General features: G+C 42.0%; 1 protein-coding gene across 13 annotated transcripts in view; it reads right to left on the reverse strand.

Moving 5' to 3' along the window:
- CDC42BPA (CDC42 binding protein kinase alpha) overlaps positions 1-6,216 on the reverse strand; it is a 186,279-nt gene extending 180,063 nt beyond the window's left edge. For 9 of the 13 annotated variants that reach the window (XM_050316010.1, XM_050316009.1, XM_050316008.1 and 6 more), the window contains exons 1-2: positions 5,763-6,216; positions 4,813-5,037 (exon numbers count right to left, since the gene is read on the reverse strand). In XM_050316010.1, coding sequence (XP_050171967.1) covers positions 4,813-5,008 — 196 coding nt within the window. In that variant the 5' untranslated portion in view covers positions 5,009-5,037; positions 5,763-6,216. The other 4 variants (XM_050316016.1, XM_050316014.1, XM_050316003.1 and 1 more) reach the window with 1 other exon arrangement.
- Between the last annotated feature and the right edge of the window lie 13,143 nt (positions 6,217-19,359).

Genomic DNA, 19,359 nt, shown 5'->3' on the forward strand with positions numbered 1-19,359 from the left:
GTCAGAAATCTGTGTGTCAAGAATGCCACAATGTCTTCTACATTGATGGATCCCCATCACTTCATATAGTTCAGCTGCAAGCAATTAAACAATTAAACAATTTAAAATCAGGTGTATGCTTAAGCACATTAAGTGGCCTTGACAAGCAAGATGCTCATTCTTTCCCAGAAAGAACTGAATAACTGTTTTGCTTATGTCAGACTAGAATAAAAAAAGTTAATACCTAAAATGTAATTTAAAAAAAAAAAGTATTTCTAATGGGCTAGACACTACGAGGGTCAGACACTACCAAAGTTGGAAAGTACTAAACACCAAGGTCTACTTTAAAAAACACACTAAAACTTAAAGTAGCTGAGTGGTAAGTCTTTTATTACTGTCTGCTAAGAATAGGACCTAAATGACAGATTGTTTCTTAACAGTCTATTTGAAAAACAAAATACAAGCAATTCATAGCTAAAAATGTCTGTGATTTGTTCAGGAACTACAAAGAGATGAATAACACAGAACAGGTTCAGGAGCCTAGAGACAAGATTTTGTTTTCTTCTGTTACTAATATTTAAAAACAAACCTACCTTAAAAATGGCCATACCATTTTTTCTTAAGAAAAAAACATGAGAGAGATCACCAGAAAGAAAACACAGACAGACCACCTCCTCACAACTTTTTCTTGAAAAATACTGGTTGTATGGTGATAGAACCATTTTCAACATCCAGAAGAGATGATGCACATCTGAATAACTGAAGTATGACAGCAATGATGACAGTCTAGCCTATGACCATAACAGCCCTGCATAAACACTACAACTTTTCAGTCCTACTAGAGAAGAAATTAGAACAATTTAACCCATCTTCCAGAGCCTTCTTAGGTAAGAAGAAAAAACTAGTAAAGGACAGTTTACATTTTTCCTAGGAGAGCACAGATTCAATCAAGTCATTGATCTTACCACGCTATTAGTGGTGCTCTACATCCTCCCTCCCTTCAATCTCCACACATTTTGAAGTTTATCCTGGTATTCTTTCAATGTATCCTAAATAACATTGTTCTAGTTTCTTTTTAAAACCAATTCAAACTGGAGCCATTGTAAAGGCATTTTTCGCAGAACAAAACCACCTCCAAAAGCTTCTTTTTATCACTATATTTTAATTTCAAGTTCACATTATCATCCTTCCCTACCTCCCTTACAGTCTTGCGTCAGAGTGACAACTCATACACACATAGAAGAGAAAAGGCAAAGTGCTTGGAATTCTCAAGAGCTTTTTCTGGTAAGCTCCAGTTGCTATAATTAGACAAGCCCTTTTCTAAATCGTAAATACAACTATCAATACTGATAAAAATGAAAACTACGATCAAATACATAGAAAAAGCCAATTTTAAATGTTCCATTTCCTCCCCATTATCTCAAAATGTGCCCTGATTTAACCCTCAGAACTCAAACACAATGGCTTTTTCCATGGTTGTCTTAGCATACAAGATACTTATGTAAAATAAACAACAAAATCAAATCATCTTGTTCATGTCACAAAACTAATATTATATAAAAATAGGGAATAAAGACAAAAAAAGGATTTTAGAAGCAAAGCAAATTCTGAATCACAAAATAATTAACCTGACACTTCTAAACAGTCTAATGTAATTTCAAGCACCAAAAAGGACTTAAATCCTACAAAAATTTAAAGTTCAACTACACATTGTAGAGACCTTACTTTCTCCACTTGCTGAGTTACGCTTGTAACATCAGACCAAAACAAAAGATGAACCACCAGTTCAGATCTCAACTGTTTCACCCTTCTTCATTTTTAAAATATGTTATAGTTCCAGATAACAAGCTCATAAAATAGTCCTAAAAGATCTAAGTACTAGAACATGAAGCTTCTTAGTTCCCCTAAAAATAGCTGCTGTCACATGGCTGTCATTAAGACATTAGCTTTTCGATGCTGGAATACCTCCTAAACCTTTTCCTCCCAAAAATTAGATTGTGCTTCAGTCTTACGTGAAATACAGCATGTAACTTCTCAGCAGCTTATATAAAAATACACATCCACAAACACAACCCCACTCGCAAAATCCCCACAAAACCACACAGTAGCACCTCAAAACTGCACTGCTGAAAAGCAAGAAAAAATTATTTGCTGCTCAACAGGAGTCTGTGATCACCGAACAGCTATTTGTTAGCCTTTTCTTAAAAATAACGGACTATATAAACAAATCTTATTTATTTCTGTAGAGAATAATTTAAAAAAAAAAAAAAAACAGAACCAAAACCAAACCAGAAATGTAGCTTAAGATGATGATCAGTTCTCAGGAGTAAATCTATACTTTACACCTTGTAAACACATAACTTCATACCATTCCATGACCAGTTTCAATACATTCAGATTGCACTCTTAATTGTAATAGAGCAAATCTGTAGATGCTTGGTAGAAACAAAAAAAATGCCTTTCCAAGACAACAAGCAACGGACCAGGCATAACGTTTTGTTTCACTGATGGGAAAAATAAATTAATACACACTGCTTCATATGGTACATTCAAAACCACAAGCACTTCCCATACAGCAGCTTTCAGAACTCCCTGGTGTAAAATCGGTGCTACTTTTCCTACTGTTCAAACAGAGAAGCTGAAAAAAAACTGCGCTGAAAACACTTCACCACTGAGTCATTTAGGGAGGTGGGGGGCAGAGTCCAGGATTTCTGGCTGCCAGCCTTCCTCTTCTGCCACTACTCAGCACATCTCCAACTTTAAAACCACATATAACCTCCTTCTAATCAACCATTTGCACTGTTTCCCCTTCTGGGGAGAGAGCTGTGAGAGGTCACAATTATATCAAAGCACAGGGTACCCTTACTACCTTCACTGCACCAGAGCACTGGAGGGTACATAACCTCTCTAAGAGCTTGATTTTGCCAACTCCCTGATGCCAACAGAAATGCCAGAGACCACCAGTTTCACCAGGACGGCTGGCCCTCCAAGGAGACAACTCATGTGAGTGTTTGCAGGATAAAGACATCATACATGTAGACACTGCAAACGGGGGGTACCAGCGACTGCTGGCTCTTATATTTCACCTCACAAACCCTCTTGAAAAAACTCCCACGGTAGAAGTCTGGACAGCAGAGCTGGGAGTAGAGAGAGGACTCGGGCAACTCAGCCCTGGAAATGGGAGGAACTGATCTTCTCTGAAGCTCAAGAGTACTGCTAAGGCACAGTTGGAGCATGAGAGTGGAAAAATAGCAGGAAAAATAGGGCAGCAAGAAACCTTATTCCAGCCTTTCCAAAACAGTGTATTATTTCCATCAGCAGCCTCGAAAGTTTATTGCAGAAATCTTCAGGTACTGTCAGAGCCTTGTAATGATGCATTTACCCATCAAACAACCACTGAGTATCGAATACAATGGGTCTCAAACCACTGTTACTCTGACCACCTAGATATGGTTAACTTGACTATTATTATTTACAGGATATCAGCTGGCTAGATCCACTGCAAACTACACAAAGTTCCTGCATAGAAAATACCCTTGGAGCCATCATATTTTCCCAGTCTTTCACAGCCTCTGTATGCCAGTGACAGTTTGAGAGGGAAGATTCTTCAGAAGCACTTTTAATTACTACTTCCTCCTTAGCTAGAATGCATTAATTATAGCCTGTTTCTCCAGATAATAAGAAAACAAAAAACAGTGCAATATGAACATTACAAGAAACTTAATTACTGAGTCAGATGTCCTTTAGATGTCAGTATGACTACAGTGAGGAGCAGGAAAATAAAACACACACATATCAGCCTCAAGTTGTTAGATCAGTTATCAAAACAATGTCTTTTCCTCAGCAATTTAATTTTGAAGAGCTCAACCAGATAATTAATCAAATACCTGTTATGTGTTTCAAAAACGTGCTTTTTAATAAAGGAGGCCTGATGATGTATTTATTACAAAGCAAATGTGGTAAATGGTTCTGCATGCAAATACAGAAGTGCAGCATGACTTTGAAGTTTGAAGGTCAGATACAGGAACCATTCTCATCAAGGTTCTTATGTCAGACTGCATCTTCTGGTTTACATCTGAGTTTAGGAGGAGGAAGAAAGAGAATTAAAAGGAAAAAAATAGAATCAACCAGTTCTGTGACAACTTAAGAACTGGCTATCGTTCACCTTCTTTCCTTTCAAGATCTGCAAATAGTCTAGCTCGCACAAAATGAAGAAAGAAAATGGAAAGGGTGCTGGGGAAACACACAGTTTCATTCTGATTTTCAACTGTTTTCTTCATCAGGAAAATCAATCTACTTAAGTCAGTAATGATTTTGTTTAAGAAGAGAATGTCATCTCCTCCACTTTCACAAGCATTTCAAACCCACATCACTTAAGAGAGCTGACGGATTTTCTTGTTGATCAACGTGTTTTATTTTAAAGAAGTACAGACTCAAAGGCAGAAGCAAATCAGAGGATTATGCATTGATCTTTTATCAGGCATCAGAGAATTTAACCCTTACCATTCTATATTCCCAGCAACTTTAGGAAACAAAACTCAACAGCTGGGCCTGAAGGCAAACAAATATGCCTCAAGTACCAGAGTCTGACCCAAGTCAAAAAAAAAGGAAAAAAATATGAAGTATGTTTTACATACATGCCTCAAAGACAAATAACCAATATGGATTTCTTTTTAGCACCACCACCACGTTTAAATACAGTAAAACTGATAACACTTCCCAGTAAAGCACTGAGTTATAAACAATCCCTCTTACACATAAATAACAGAGACATTATACAAAGCAGACAGGAACATGGACGGATGTACACAAAATAAACAAATTCAAACTTACCCCACTCCAGATACTCAAGGATGTTCTTCTCTCTTCTCAGAGGGGAATTATTACATTCATCATAAAGGCAGATGAGTATATCCAGCAAGGTTTCCACACTGAAGCATTGCCCATTAGTCTGTGTTGGCCCATCCAAAATAAACTGCTCCAACTGCTTCAAACGCACTTCTCCAGACATGGTTGTTTCAGTTTGCATTGGGGTTTCTTTTTTAATGATTATTATTACTTTGCCAGAAAAACAACAACAAAAAAAAACTTTTGAGGGTTTAGTTGCTTAAAAAGAAGTCAACAGTATTTTTAACAAGCGTCAAACCGTGGCAGTGCTTAATTTCCAGCCCACCTCGGTGTTCCCAGCCTGAAACTAAACCCTTGGAGTTTCAGACACACACATATAGTGTGTATATCTGCGTACGTATGGTTTTTAAGCGAAGAAAATAGTTATACTTAAAAAAAATGTAATAGGCTTAATAAGAAGGGGGGAGGGGGGGAATTTATGGCCACTCCTGGTGCTTTAATAATAATAATTGCACTCAAATTCAGCCGAGACTGACTGACACCGATTTCACCGTGCGTGTCCAGGCACACGCACTTATATATTTAAGAAGGTCTTCTCCTTCATTCCTGATGCAGATCATGCAGCGCGATCCTGCGAGGAGCCCCGCCGCAGCACCACGGGGTAACAGCCCCTCCGGATCCGCTTCCCAGGACGGATGGGAAGGGAAAAACAGACGTATTTACGTGTTTATATAAGCGAAAGGACGAAGAAACGAGAGCGCACACCGGCGGGGAAGGAGGGATGAGGGGGCCGCGCAGCCCCGCCGACCCCGCCGCCTCCCCCGGCCCCGGCAGCGCCTCCGCGGCCACGACGGGGTGGGGCGCAGCCCCCCCTCCTCAGGGCGCAGCCACGTCCTGCCCCGGGCAGCCTTTCCCTTCCTCCTCCTCCTCCTTACCGAGTCTCCTTTTAAGGCTTTTCAGTGATTCAAAAAAACTAAAGTCTTCATCGTCGCCCCCTTCTCCTCCGCTGCGCCAAGGGGCGGCGGGCGGAACGCGCGCCCCGACACACCGGCAAAAGCGCTCCGAGCCCTGTCAAATCCTTCCCATGGCTGCGGCGGCGGCTGCTGCTGCTGCTGCTGCGGAGACGGCGCCCTCCTTCTCCTCCTCCTCCTCCGGGTGCGCGTCCTGGGGCGGAGGGAAGCGCCGGCGTCCCCGCTCCGGCCGCACGCTGCGGGCCGGGAGGCCCCGACGACAGCTGCGGCGGCGGTGGCTTCACTCCCGGCGGCACGATGCCGTCCCGGCTTCGCCCCCCCGGGCAAAGGGCATCCTCGGGCGGTGCGTGTGCGGGATGTGTGTGTGTGTGTGCGTGCGCGGGGCGGCGGGGAGGGGTAGCAGCGGCGCCCTCCCTCCCCGGCTCGCTCCCTCCCTCCCTCCCTCCGCTTCCGCGCCCTCCTCTCCCCCGCCGCTCCCTCCTTCCTTCCCTCCCTCCCTCCTTCCCTCCCGCGGTCACACGCGGCAGCCGCCGCCGCCGCCGCCGAGCGCGCAGCAGCCCAACATGGCGGCCGCGGCGGGGGGAGCCGCCGCCGAGCGCCGCCGCAGCGCGGGGAGCCGAACCCGGGGCCGCCGCTACTGATGGGATTGAGGGGAGGAGGGGATGCTGCTGCAGCAGGGAATGCAGGGATACGGGCGGACCCAGGGAGACGGGAGGGAGAGAGGGCGGGAGTGGGGAGGCCGCGGGCCGACTGCGGTGGGCTACGCTGGGCGGACCCACCCGACTGTCCGGGGAGACCTCTCCAGGGGTCTCCCCCGAGCCGAGGGGGCAGCCGCCGCCGTTCCCCGTCCCGGTTCCTCTCAGCCGCTTCCCCGGCAATTAGGCCTTTGATTAAAAATCCCACCAGCCTCGTTAGGCCGGCGGGCAGCGGGAGCGGCGCCTGCCTGCTGTTCCAAGGGAGTCTGTCATCCGTGTCCGAGGGTATTTGCCGAGCTCCAGGGCGAGCACAGACCCCGGCAGCCTCCCCTTCGAGGGCTAAAAATGTGACAGAAAATGAGTCTGCTCGTGGCGGTTCTGTCCTCACTTGAGAAGTGCCTCCCCTCCCCGAGGAGCCCGCTGTGCCACCTCAGCACGGGCCTGGGAAACAGGCTCGTTTTGCAAGTCTTTCAAACCCACATCATTTCAGAGAGCTGAAGGATTTTCTTGTGTACCAACGTATTTTATTTTAAAGCAGTACAGACTCAGCGGCAGCAGCAAATCAGAAGATTGTGCATTGATCTTCTTCCAGGCATCAGGGAATGGGCCCAACTCTGGGGTGGAAAATGGCAGCAGCCAAGCAGCGTGTGGTGGCCACTCTTTTTCTTTGCCAAAGGTACAAGGGATGCACTGTGGAGCTCAGGCTACCACAGGGCACTGAATGTCATCTGTAAGTCAACCCGTAACTTCAGTGCATCCTTCCTCAGCAGTCAGGGAGAGGAGAGAACACAGTACAGCCCCCGAATGTCACTGGCCATTGGTGGAGTTCAGTGTTCTCCAGAAGCCCACCAGGTCCTGCATCTGCTGGAGCTCCAGAGAAGGAAATGGCTCAGGCGTCCGCTTCCTCAGTTCATTAACCAACAGAAGACCCTCCTCTGGGTTTTGGCATAACAGGCATCCATATAACACTTTTTTCTTTTTAATCTGGCTTTTTTACCAGCTGATACAAAACATCAACAGTCTTACATTTCATCATGAAGATGAAATACACAACACTATTAAATTAGAGTCCCATATGTTTGCTCAGATTCACTCAGCTGTATATAAACTCACTGGTGTGAAGCTAGAGAGGACAGTGACTCCCACCTTGTGTGTGTGAAATGGCAGAGCAGACTGGTTGTATGGTGGGAAAAGTCACCTTTCTATCGGTGAGCCTGAGAAGGGGATCCACCAACAACAGCCTTTCAAAGGAAAAAACGCTCCTGCCTGCTCTGGGTGAATGAAAAGATGTGCAGAGAATTTAGTTCTAAGAGCTTTTTACGCAAAAACCCTTCCAGAAATATTAGAAACTACTGCAAGTGTAAGTTTGTGATGGGTAGAAGATTAAACTGAGAGGACAGAGACAAGGAAAGGGTTTCCTTCCTGTGCTGGGATACACCCTTGGTATGACAGGAGCCCCATGCGAGTACCTGGGGTGCTGCTGGTCCTTGTCTACTAAAGTCATCGCAGTGCCTCTGTGGTAGGAGCCCTCTCCAAAGCTGTGGCACACAGGCAGTTTTACCCAGAGAGTAAGGCATTTCCTACTTGTTTTCCACTGCACTTGTGGAAATTGTGATTGAAGCTGGGGATGGGGGACACTGATGACAGCAATAAAAATAAGTTGCTGTTGCCAGTGTGGGTGGATCAGATCAGATCACACTTCCTATAGGGGTTGGAGACATATCATCCAAGTTCATCATCACCATAGATTAACCATTAATAGGGTTGGAGAGGGAAAAGGGAGAAGACTAAGAGTTAAAGGGATGTTAGCCTCTTGGACTTTGGTCCACATCACGTGGTAGGGAAGTGAACTCAAGAACCATTGCCAGAGATTTGATGGGTGTGGATATTTCACTTACTTATGTTACTGTGTTTTCCTCACCAATTATACAGTCTTTCCTTGTTTTACTTGTAGATCAAGTGTTTGGAAACAAGCAAGGATACCCAGCAAAGGTGCTCACTTTCCCTATATTTCTGGTTTTAAAGATGAACCCTTGTTTCTGGCAGCACGACTTGACAGAAGTTGCACATCAAGTCAGTTCTTTCCAGAGTTGCTTTCAGCTTGAGTGAGGCTACAAGAGGTAGATGACATGTTCCTATTAAAACCATGTGATGTAAGCTGCAGTTAAACCCAGAAAACAGGAATTATTTGTTCTCCTCGTTTAAAAGCCTGTCCAGAAATATATAGGCATCCCCACAACAACTGGTGATACGCCCACTGGGCTGCAGTCAGCTGTTGTGCCACAGAAGCTGTGAGGAACAGGTAACACCAACTATGACTGGAGGCATTTTTATTTGCTGGGAATTATCTATGTACCAGACAAGTAATTCTCACAGTACACCCATGGGATGGAAAAATATTTTTTCTGCATTATAAGAAACACTGCAAGAGAGACTTTAGTCTGGAATATTTAGAAAACTGACAGAAGAATTCAGTGCAACACTCAGAAATTCCTTCTCTCTTGTATGTTGTCACTAAGACAGACCGCGTCCTAAAAATACACCCAAATTGTGCAAGCATACCCCAGTATCTTTCATAATTATCATGGGTTTGTTTCACCCTGTTCTTGTTTTAATAATATCACAATAATATTTTGCTCTTACTGCTTAGCTTTACAAATGTTTACAGTACCTGAAACATAACTAATGATAATAAGGATTTTATATCTTACAATAAATTAAGCAAACTGATAGCAACAGAGGGAATAGTGGGGAATGAGAAGGATATGGTTGAAACAATGTAGTTTATGTATTAACATGTATGTTGAGTGTTGCAGTACTTAACCTTGGTGTAATAAACAGCCTTTTCTCTCCAGGGACAGGAGGTTTGTTGTTTGAGGTGAAATATTGTGGATATCTGTTTTTGATATGCAAACCATTTCTGAAGTTGATAGTGACCTCACATGCTTCTGGCAGGTGAATAATGCTTGTGAGTGGTAGATCTGTTACATGCTTAGGGACAAATGCTCAAGACTGGCACTTTTGTATTGACAAAATTTTGCATCCAGGCTTTTCTGTTCTCCAAAACTTCACTTTGTAGACACATGTTGTTTGTACTGGTACAGCGGTTCATCTCCCAGGGAAAATTTGGTAGTGCTCTATGCAAAAACAGTGCTAGCACCCAATTTAGCAGAACATGTGTTTAGACGTGTGATGATGCTGTTTGAAAAGGGATCCTACAGCTGTCACCTGAATTATAGTAATAACTGAGGTTATTAGAAATGTTTGCAGTTGGCTGCAGACAGAGCACACATTGGTTGCAGTCTAGGATGACACTGAAGATCAGTGTGAGAATCGAGCAACACTTGTCCTATAATCTGTTACACTGTAGCTTCACATAAATCTTGCTGCTGGGACAAACTTAATTCTAGCAAACAGGTCTCTTTGCTGAAACTGCTGACTATTGCAGAACTTGATTAGTCTCAGTACCTACAGTAATGCATTTAGTAACACACTTTAACATTTTTAAAGACTTGTAAACCTACTATTCTTTTCCTCTCTAACTGCTTTGCCAAGATCTATTTCTCCTGTGAGATCTGCAGACAACCCCAACTAGAAGCACTGAATGTTACCTGGCAAAATTGATGCTTATTATTTATCTAATCGCAAAACAATGATCATAAATGTGAATGCATATATAGACCGTTGTAAATATGGAATTATCTTTCTCTTCCCTCATGCTTCTTTTATTGGTCTTTGGAGTCTTATTTATAGTCTTAATGATTTTCTGTGAATGGCTGAGCTGACTAATTTTACCTCAGAGACAAATTGCATCATGCTGATCTCACTACACTGGTTCTGTGTCAGCCTCACTTCCCTGGTTTTAGTCTTCATTTAAAACTAATGAGAATGTGGCCACCACCAGCACAGAATTTTCTGTGAAGAATGAAGTGGTTTTGACCCTGCTGAAGTGTCTAGGGGTGCTGCGCTCTGAACAGAAACTAGATAGCCTCTGTGATTAAAGAAGAGGAGAGGAAGTAATGGAATTACATTTATAACTGCATGAAATTGCTATAATCTGAATCCTACTTTTATGATGCAAACTAGGAACTGACCAAAGTCACGTCTCATGCTGACCTCCAAACAGGACTCCGTGTTTGCACTCTTACAATGCTATTTTATCTCTCAGTACATCGTTTTCTTCCTATAAAAGTGGGACCAAGTCTGCCAAAGCTCTTAGGGATGCTGTAAACCTTAATTAATGTCAGTGTAGGAGTCTGAAATTCTTCTTTATTTTCCTTTCTTCAGTAACATAAATCTATGAGTGTTGTTTTATTTTCTCTCTTGTTTTTGTAGTCTATAATGTCTGCAACTTTTCAAGCCTTTAGTCCCTGCATAGTCCATTTTTTTCTTGTGGATTTCTCTGTCTATGCTGATATTTTCTTCCACTGTGTCCCAAATCTGTTGACCATGTTATGCCACCTTTGAAAGTTGAACTCTCCTCAAGATACTTCACTCCCTCAAATTAAGCTATTTAAGGAGGTAGAACTTTTCCTCAGGTCAAGTGGCTTTTCAAACAGAAAATTTCTGAGGAAGACCACGTATTTATTTGTGAAACTGGATGATAGATGCAAATTTCTGCCACTGCCACACAAGGCACAGCAAGATAATCCATTGATTCAAAAGAAAAGTGGATACATTTACATTATTTGACTGATGCCTATACAATGCTAGTGTTGCTCATCTTACAACTCAGCACGAGAGCTGCTTCTAAATCAACTCTCTTTGTAATGTTTCATAGTTTCAACCGATCATAATCAAGACTTTCAATATCTGTTCCTCTAAAATGAGTACCTCTTCTGTTGAACACCCAGTACTGTATTATGGATTTTTTTTTTTTTTAATAAAAAGGATATACTTAGAGATTAATTCAGTGAGGATTAACTGTGGAAGTGTTTTAAAAAACTGCAATGAGCTGCTACTGTCATGTAAGTGACATTTATGGAAGAGAGGAGGAATGAGGAAACTTGTGACTAAGAGATCTTTGATTGGGCAAGGAAACAGGATGCAGTGAGGAAAAACGGGATAGAGGAGGGAGGGAGAGAGGGGGTGATTAATTTGGAAATCATATGGGAAGGAAGTGGTTTAGAGACAGGAAGTCAAGGGCAGGGAGTGTGGCAAGAGAGAGGGAGGGAAGCTTGTGAAGAGGGAGAGGGAAAAAAAAACTTATTTGTTAAAAGCAGCAACTCTACTTAGATGAAAACAAGCCCACCAAGATACATAATTTGGAATGTGAGCCCAGGGTGGAGAGAGCTGGAATACCTTTACATCAGGATTTTTATTCTGGATTTAACTTTAGGGCTCAGAGTGTCCAGCTAATTACAAAAGAGAATGCAAGAGATCACACACTGATCCTGATTTTCCCAGGGTTGTGGAGTTTTCAGATTAGAAGTTTGACCAATGCAGTTGTTGTTTTAAAGTACTATTTTGGTTTATTTGAATTTTAATGAAAGAATATTGGTATATTGAAAAGAGCAGTGACTATTTTATGTACTTGTTTTTAACTTCAGAATTGCAAAAATAGCATCAAAGCTCTAAAATACGTATTTCATTGGGAATATAGATACAGGCAATGACGACAGATGTAATTCTGGCAGAAGTCTGTTTTAATCAGAGATGGGGCACTTAATGTAAAGAGACACTTCCATCACAGTCTGTAGATGGAAATCACAATATCATGGTTATCAACAGTTGGCATTTAGAGTTTGTTTGCTAAATTTTATTTAGATGGAGAGGCAGCAAGCCCCATCTCTCTCTTCATGGATAAAATTTGTAATTAGTCATCACATTTTAAGTAGGTGATGACAGTGGGGCAGCTAACAATGACTAGAAACAGGCACTTTTATTATTTGGTGGTACTACATTATGTGGACTTATTACTTCTGCAGTGAAAACTAATAGAAAAAATGAAGTGTTCTGTAAAACTTGAGAGACTTGTAGAAAGCATTTGATATAAATAAAGACAACTTGCCACTCAGCAGGTAGCTTTGGGTCACCTCCCAAAGAGAAGAAAATCTTGAAATCAGAGAATCGTAGAATGATTTGGATTGGAAGGGACCTGAAATATCATCTAGTTCCAACATCCCTGCCAGGGGCATGGACACCTTCCACCACATTACTTGAGGAAACCAGGTTGCTCAAAGCCCCATCCAATCTGCATTTGAACACTTTTGGGGATGAGGCATCCAGAACTTCTCTGGGCAACCTGTGCAAGTGCCTCACCACTTCCATAGTGAAGAATTTTTTTCTACCATCTAATCTAACCATTTTAAAATATTATGTAGTGTTCAGTAATGATCCCATTCAAGCCAATGCCAAAAAAAGCCTCCTTGATCTCAGCAAGAACATAAGTGAACTCATAATTCCTTCTGAAACAAACAAACTGTTTGGACTCAGTCTTTTGAAAAATGAGAGTGGTTTATATCTTTGCACAATGTCAACCATTTGTCTTTGTAAACTGTCAGTGCACAAATTAAAAGGATTTAATTATATAGAAAGGTTAGAAGTGTGATTACAAGTGGTTTTTGAGGTAGAGAAAGACAAATATTTGTACAAGTGTAATCAAAAAGTGTGAACATAACACTGGCTCGGATCCTCATGTGTGGATAGCACTGGAAATAATTGTACTTGTGGAAGGAGGTGCTGGCCAGTGGTACAGCTTCATTTTGCTATAGTGCTCCCTCTGTGAAGGTAACCTCATACAGAGGTGAGAGCAGATCTGCTGGCATGAGTACTCCCTACCTGCATCAGTACAGGAGGGCAAGGTTAGCAGTGGATCACTATGGCGTTGTTTCAAGTAAGCCCGTCACCTCAGCTGAAATAAGTTGGGGCTCACTTAGACCTTCCTAGACATCAAAAGGAGGGACAGTCTCCAGCATGTGGGCAAAGACAAATGTCAGAGATGGTGTCGTGGACAATAACCTGTCCTAATGGGGCACGCATAGGTCAGGAAAAGGACATTACAGTCACAGTCATTCAACTGGGGATGAGTTTAAGTGACAGTGAAATTTTCTTAAGGCAGGAGTGTTGCTATGAACGGCATTAATTCAACTCAATCAATCAAACTGAGGACAAGGACTAAAAATACTAATTAAAAGTAAATATTTCCAATCACAGTAAGTTTTAACAACCTGTAACTTGAAAGTCATATGGCTGATTTTCCTCAGTTTTTGCAAAAGTGACTAAAATACACCTGGCAAGCTTCAGACTCAAGCAGCTTTCCAAGCCGAAGTTATGATGAAGGGATGGAAACAGGGTGCTATAACAGAAATTAGCTTCAGCCTTAACCTAAGAGCTGTTGCTGCCTCCCCTTAACATCCCTAGCTATGCCAAAGCACACTGTAGGTGAGTTAAAATCGTTAAATAAAATTGAATGTTAGTAAAATTTTAGGCAAGGAATATATTTGCCTGTCGTAGAAACATTAATCATGATACAGCTATATCTCAAAACCTTTTCCTTCACGGTTTGCTCAGAAGACCAACAATTTCTATGTGTGGTGCATCAGGAGGAAGCAAGGTCCAGCCTCATTCATCACCTGGAATCCAGCATTTACTGCCATCAATTTCTTGGCGTCCTCCTAAAGAGCAGGATTTCATTTTGGAAGCTGCGAAATTTGGGTTTCCAATTTTCCAATTGAAATTGGTAACGAAAAAATATTTTTGAAGATGTTATAAAAGTTTGCACTTTTTCAATGAAAAGTGGTAGCCATAGTTGTGTCTTCTCAAAAAAGGACATTGGCAACTATTGGCTGGTTTTTTAGCCTTTTCAACAAAGTGAAGATTTTCTGCCTTGACCAAATAATAAGGAGAGTGGCTAATGGATGTATAATTAGCTTCCAGCTATGGCTAGCTCAGCTGTACACAGCAGCAATCCTACTGTCACTAATCTCACTGCTGTCTCCTGCAGGAGGAGGAAATGAGCTGGGCCATGGTCTCTGAACCTCATCCTCCCTCTGGTCAGGGACTCTGGCAGACCCGGGTTGCAGAGCCGCAGGATGTTGAATTTATTGCTCCTGTTTACTTCAAGACCCTTCCTAAGACTTAATTCCCTCACCCTGCAGTAAAAGTGATAATAATGAAAAGGTCTATGATTCACAGTAAAGCACTCTATCTTGTTTGAGTTAAACAAGTACCTAAGTGCTCTGCTGAACTAGGGCCAAGGGTGGATTACTGAGAGAGCTGGGCAGCCTTCCCATCTCCAGCCAGTTCACCAAGTAGTCTCAGGCTAATCATGGAGTTGTTCTGGGGCTTAGTTTCCTGTGCCTGTTTATCATAGGGTATCTATTCTGACTGGTAGAGATAAGGTGATAATGAGGGAACATGAAAAAACTCTTAACATCATGGAAGAGGAAGAGTGCTGTAGAGAAAACAGGCTTCTGCATTGGATATACATTGCATGTTACACTCTCCTTGTGACTTTTCTTTAGTTTCTGGATTCTAATCAGTACTTGTGAAAAAAACATCAGGCAGCTTATTAACAGAGAGCCTATTCGCACTTGATGGCAAGAGTGTAGTCTGAACCCCACCAAAACCAATGGAAGAAGATCCAGTGCTGCATGCAACCAGCATTCCAGAGCAGCTCAAGCTGTGTTGCCTTCAAGCAGCCTCATCACCCTGGCAGCACTGACCTGCTGCAGGGTGAATCCAGCAGATTTTGTCCAGGCTGTTGCCTTCATGCTGTACAGCAGCCTGAAAAAATGAACTCAGTCCCCTTTGCAATGGCTTATTCAAAAGGAACTGGAATAAAGTCTTTGGAAGTCTGTGCCTAAACTGCACTGAGAGAGTTTCCTCTGATCAGATATGGAGCTTTTAAGGCTGTTTTGCATTTCTCTGATTCCTACCTGGCAGAAAGTGGCTAGAGAAAGGGCAAGGGTGTCACTGTGGAAAGCTTTCTATTGATATGAGAGAGGCCTGGTTACCACATAATAGTTTGCAAGAACAGACAATTCCTTTAACACTTTTTCTACTTGGAAATTCATATTACATTTTGCAAAGGTAGAGCAAAATAGCTTAGTGTATTGAATTGCAGGAGAGCTGTCCTGAGTACATACGTTTACTCTATCTTTTGATACAGAGGAAATTAGCATTAAAAAAATCTTTTCTACGAATAGATTGTGGCAGAATATTAGTTTTGTAGCATAACAAACAGGAAAATATAAACATACTAATCCATCCTGTACAAGATAAGAGCTGAGGTAAGGTACCGTCCTCATTAACAGCTGCTAGCTGATGTTGTAAGCACATTTGTGGAGATTTTAATATCACATTACAGCATTGTGTGTGAAACTAGAAAAAACAAGTGCTACTTTTTGTGAATTTTTGACCTACAATTCTGAAAGATATTAAGCTCTTTTTTTCTTTATAATAAGCAGCATTTTGTTTATCCATAAATAAAGCAGCACTGTAGCATAGTTCTGTTTCTGTGACCCCCTCAAAACCTTTCTGCAGGCATTTCCTGATTCCCAAGTTCTGCAGATTTAGAACCAAAGGAGCCAGAAGAGCAGTGAGTATCAGTGATATTTCCTTTTTCTGTTACGTGTTCATGGGTCAGTCCCGCAGGAATTAGCACAAACCGAAATAAGTATTTTTGCTCAGGGTCCCCTTTCTGCAAGGACAGAATTCCTGAATTCAAATCTCACCCCCAGTTTTGACTCTCTTTCTGTGCCTGTAAGATGTGAGGTTGCTGGGGCCAACGTGCAGACAAAGGATTATCACCCAAAGTGAATGGGCTGTTTTCAACTCCCCCTGCATAACTGTGGATTTGAAGGCTTAATTCCTTACCTCTTTTGCTGCAAGTGAGGGGAAAAGTCCAGTGGACCAATAAACGAAATGGAAATAGAGTCAGTGGGAAGTGGTTGTGGAAATGGTGTTTGTGGAAAGGGGGCTGTAACTTAGATATATCCCATGTCAGTAAGTTTCAAGGCCCACCATTCCATCTTTACTGGGAATTCCATTCTGGTGATTTCCAACCATGGAAAAGATCTCCTGAGGTGTTTGCCAGCTGATATGGCAGACCACCTTTACCTGACCCAAGGCTGCAGGTGAGGAACTGAACAGTTAAAAACTGTCCCTTATCGTCTCCTCTGGGGTATGATGTGTGGGAAAATCTTATTCCTGATGGACAGCAAGTCCAACGTTTGCCAGTCCTAAGATGGAAACAAACTGTTAAGAGAAGACTTAATTCAGTTGCAAATACTATGACAGAAAAAGCAAATCCTAAACATAAGCATGATATTAAAGACATAACTCAGTTGCAGAAAAAAACCAGAACACTACAAATGCAGGCAATGTTTACTGGATGCATTGTTCAACTAGGATGGAGGTTGGTCCCGAAGTTAATGAAAAAGGATGTGATTCATCCCTTACTGAAACTCATCAAAATTTCTCATCAAATGATAAAAAACGTTAATTTTTGCATTAAATCAAAGTTTTCATTTAATCCATCAACAGTATAAAGTCTGTTGCTTAGAGAGAAAGAATACGTAGTATGTAATTACAATACCACTGAAAATACAGCTTATCTTTTTAGGTATGTCAGCTGTCCAGCTGCACTTAAGTCTCTTTCAGCATATCCATTACATTTGCATACGATATATGTAAATTAATATGTCCTTAACTCATACCTATTTCTGTATGCATAGATGTAGTATGCATGTATATACGTGTATACATACATAGGTATGATATAAGCACATACTCATTCAGAGCATTTTAATATAGTTAAAAACACTGTGCCAAAAATGTACACCATCTGTTTTCAATCAAAATAGCCTATTTCAGAGGAAGGGAGTGCTGTCTGGTGATCAGAGCAGGGGAACTAAAGAGTCAGGACTCATGGATTCCATTCCTGAATCTGCCAGGAATTGGCTGCATGGTTTTGACAGGGTCTGTGACTCCTGTGTACCCTGCTTTCCCCATCTGCAAGATGGAGCAGTTTCTACTCCTGAATGTTGCAATGGAAAACATAATTAGTACATGCTTGGAAAAATACAGAAGTTCTTTTTATATCATCATGGTATGTTTGAAGAGTGGAATTTAACTGAGAAATACAGTAGAGGATTTGTTTCAGAAGACATACATAGCAGCTATGTGTATAATTACAGATATTTGTACACATGTAGGTGCCTAATTTTTCAATGATAGTACCTGTAATAAAATTAATGGAGGGAAAATGGTGCTCAACACTCTATGAACCCAGCCAATACTGTAAAAGTTTTCACACTCTATTGAACAGGGTTTCCACGGTGACAGCCCTACACCAGTGAGTGAAATATGTGCTGTACCTAATTTTCATCCTGAAATAGGAAAATACAAATGGGTATTGGGATTTTCTGGCAGGTTCCCTGCAGAGAAAGCCTAGCTCCACTGAAGACAATTACAATACTCCTATGAACATAATTAGGACAAGATTTCACCCCATCCGCTTCCTTAGCTTCAGTGTGTCCCTTTCAGGAATACAGCAGGGACTGCTCAGCCCATTCCCACAGCGCTTCCTCTTGGGCATGTTGGCCACGTTTGTACTGTGGTGCAGAACAATGTCCTTCCTGTGCTCGGTGGTCTGCACAGGATGGCCCAGCCTGGGTGTGGTGGGAGTGTGCCAGGTGTCACAGCGGGCAGAACAGAAAGGGTGCTCCGTGCTCCTCCCACCACCCTTACCTGCTGATTTCCCAGCTCCTTAGATTTCCCCGTAGTGTGCACATCTGTGGGGTGTTCAGGCTGTGCCTTGCATCTGGAGAGGGAGATCAGAGGCGCTTTCCATTGGGGTGAGAAACACCATATAGCAAATTGCATAAATGCAGCAGCCACATAATGTTGGAGAGGAAGAGAAACAGTGTTTGTACTTCAGGGTTTACCTGGCTGCCTGTACGAAAGTGGCAGTGAGAAATCATGTGTGCTGAATGCTGCTTATGTATGCTGCAAACTGAGGCATTCAAGTATATGATAAATATTTGATGTAAATACGAATGTATTTCAACATCTACGTCACCAAGAAAAGTGGGCTGAGCTTGTTTGGTTTGGATGTTTTCGACAGCTGCACCTCATATCTCACTAGTGTGCTGTTGCTTAAGTGCAGCTTCAAAAGTACAATTAGAATCTTACCATGTTCACACCTAAAGTGATCCTGTTGCTTATCCGAGTGAGCTGGTGTAGTGACATACATGATAAAGAAATAAAAAGACAAGGCAATACGGACCTCACAGCTACTAAGTGGATTTACAGGTTTGTCACTCAAAGTGACAAAAGTATTTTACCCAAACGAGTGAGGACAACGTGCAACATAAGGTTACTTTGGAGAGACAAAGCAGTTGATTCAAATACCAGCTTTTGAGAATTGTCTTTCCACGTCTGAGATCTTGAAAGCTATCTTCTGTCTTTGTATCTGTGAATGTATCTCCTGCTTGGATCGCACCTGCTACATTTTAAAGAAAGGGTGTATTCACTTAGTGCCTAGGAAATACTTTGTAAATCCAGCTTTCAAGCCTCTTTCAAGGCTATGGAAAGTTTCCATCATATATATGAGAGTTTCCATTATAGATATGTGCCATATTCATTTTCAGCTGCCTTCAGTCAGAGAGTTGAAGATAACAAACTTGCTAACCAGGATAAACTCTTCTTCAGTTCTTGAACTTTTGTAAAATGAGATTCCTCTCTAAAGGAGGTACAATTACCAGCCAAATGAGACAGCAGCTTCTAATTTCGGCCTACCCGTAGGACTTGGTGGGAGGGGACCAAAGGGTCTAAATCCTCCTTTCTGCTTGTGATAGTCTGTACCTGGAGGGGAGAGGGGGAGATGTATCTCTCATGTGCAGTAAATGAGAGCAGTTCAT

The sequence above is a fragment of the Myiozetetes cayanensis genome, unplaced genomic scaffold (assembly GCF_022539395.1).
Source record: "Myiozetetes cayanensis isolate MyiCay16 unplaced genomic scaffold, myiCay2020 scf2-11, whole genome shotgun sequence".
NCBI classification, from domain to species: domain Eukaryota; kingdom Metazoa; phylum Chordata; class Aves; order Passeriformes; family Tyrannidae; genus Myiozetetes; species Myiozetetes cayanensis.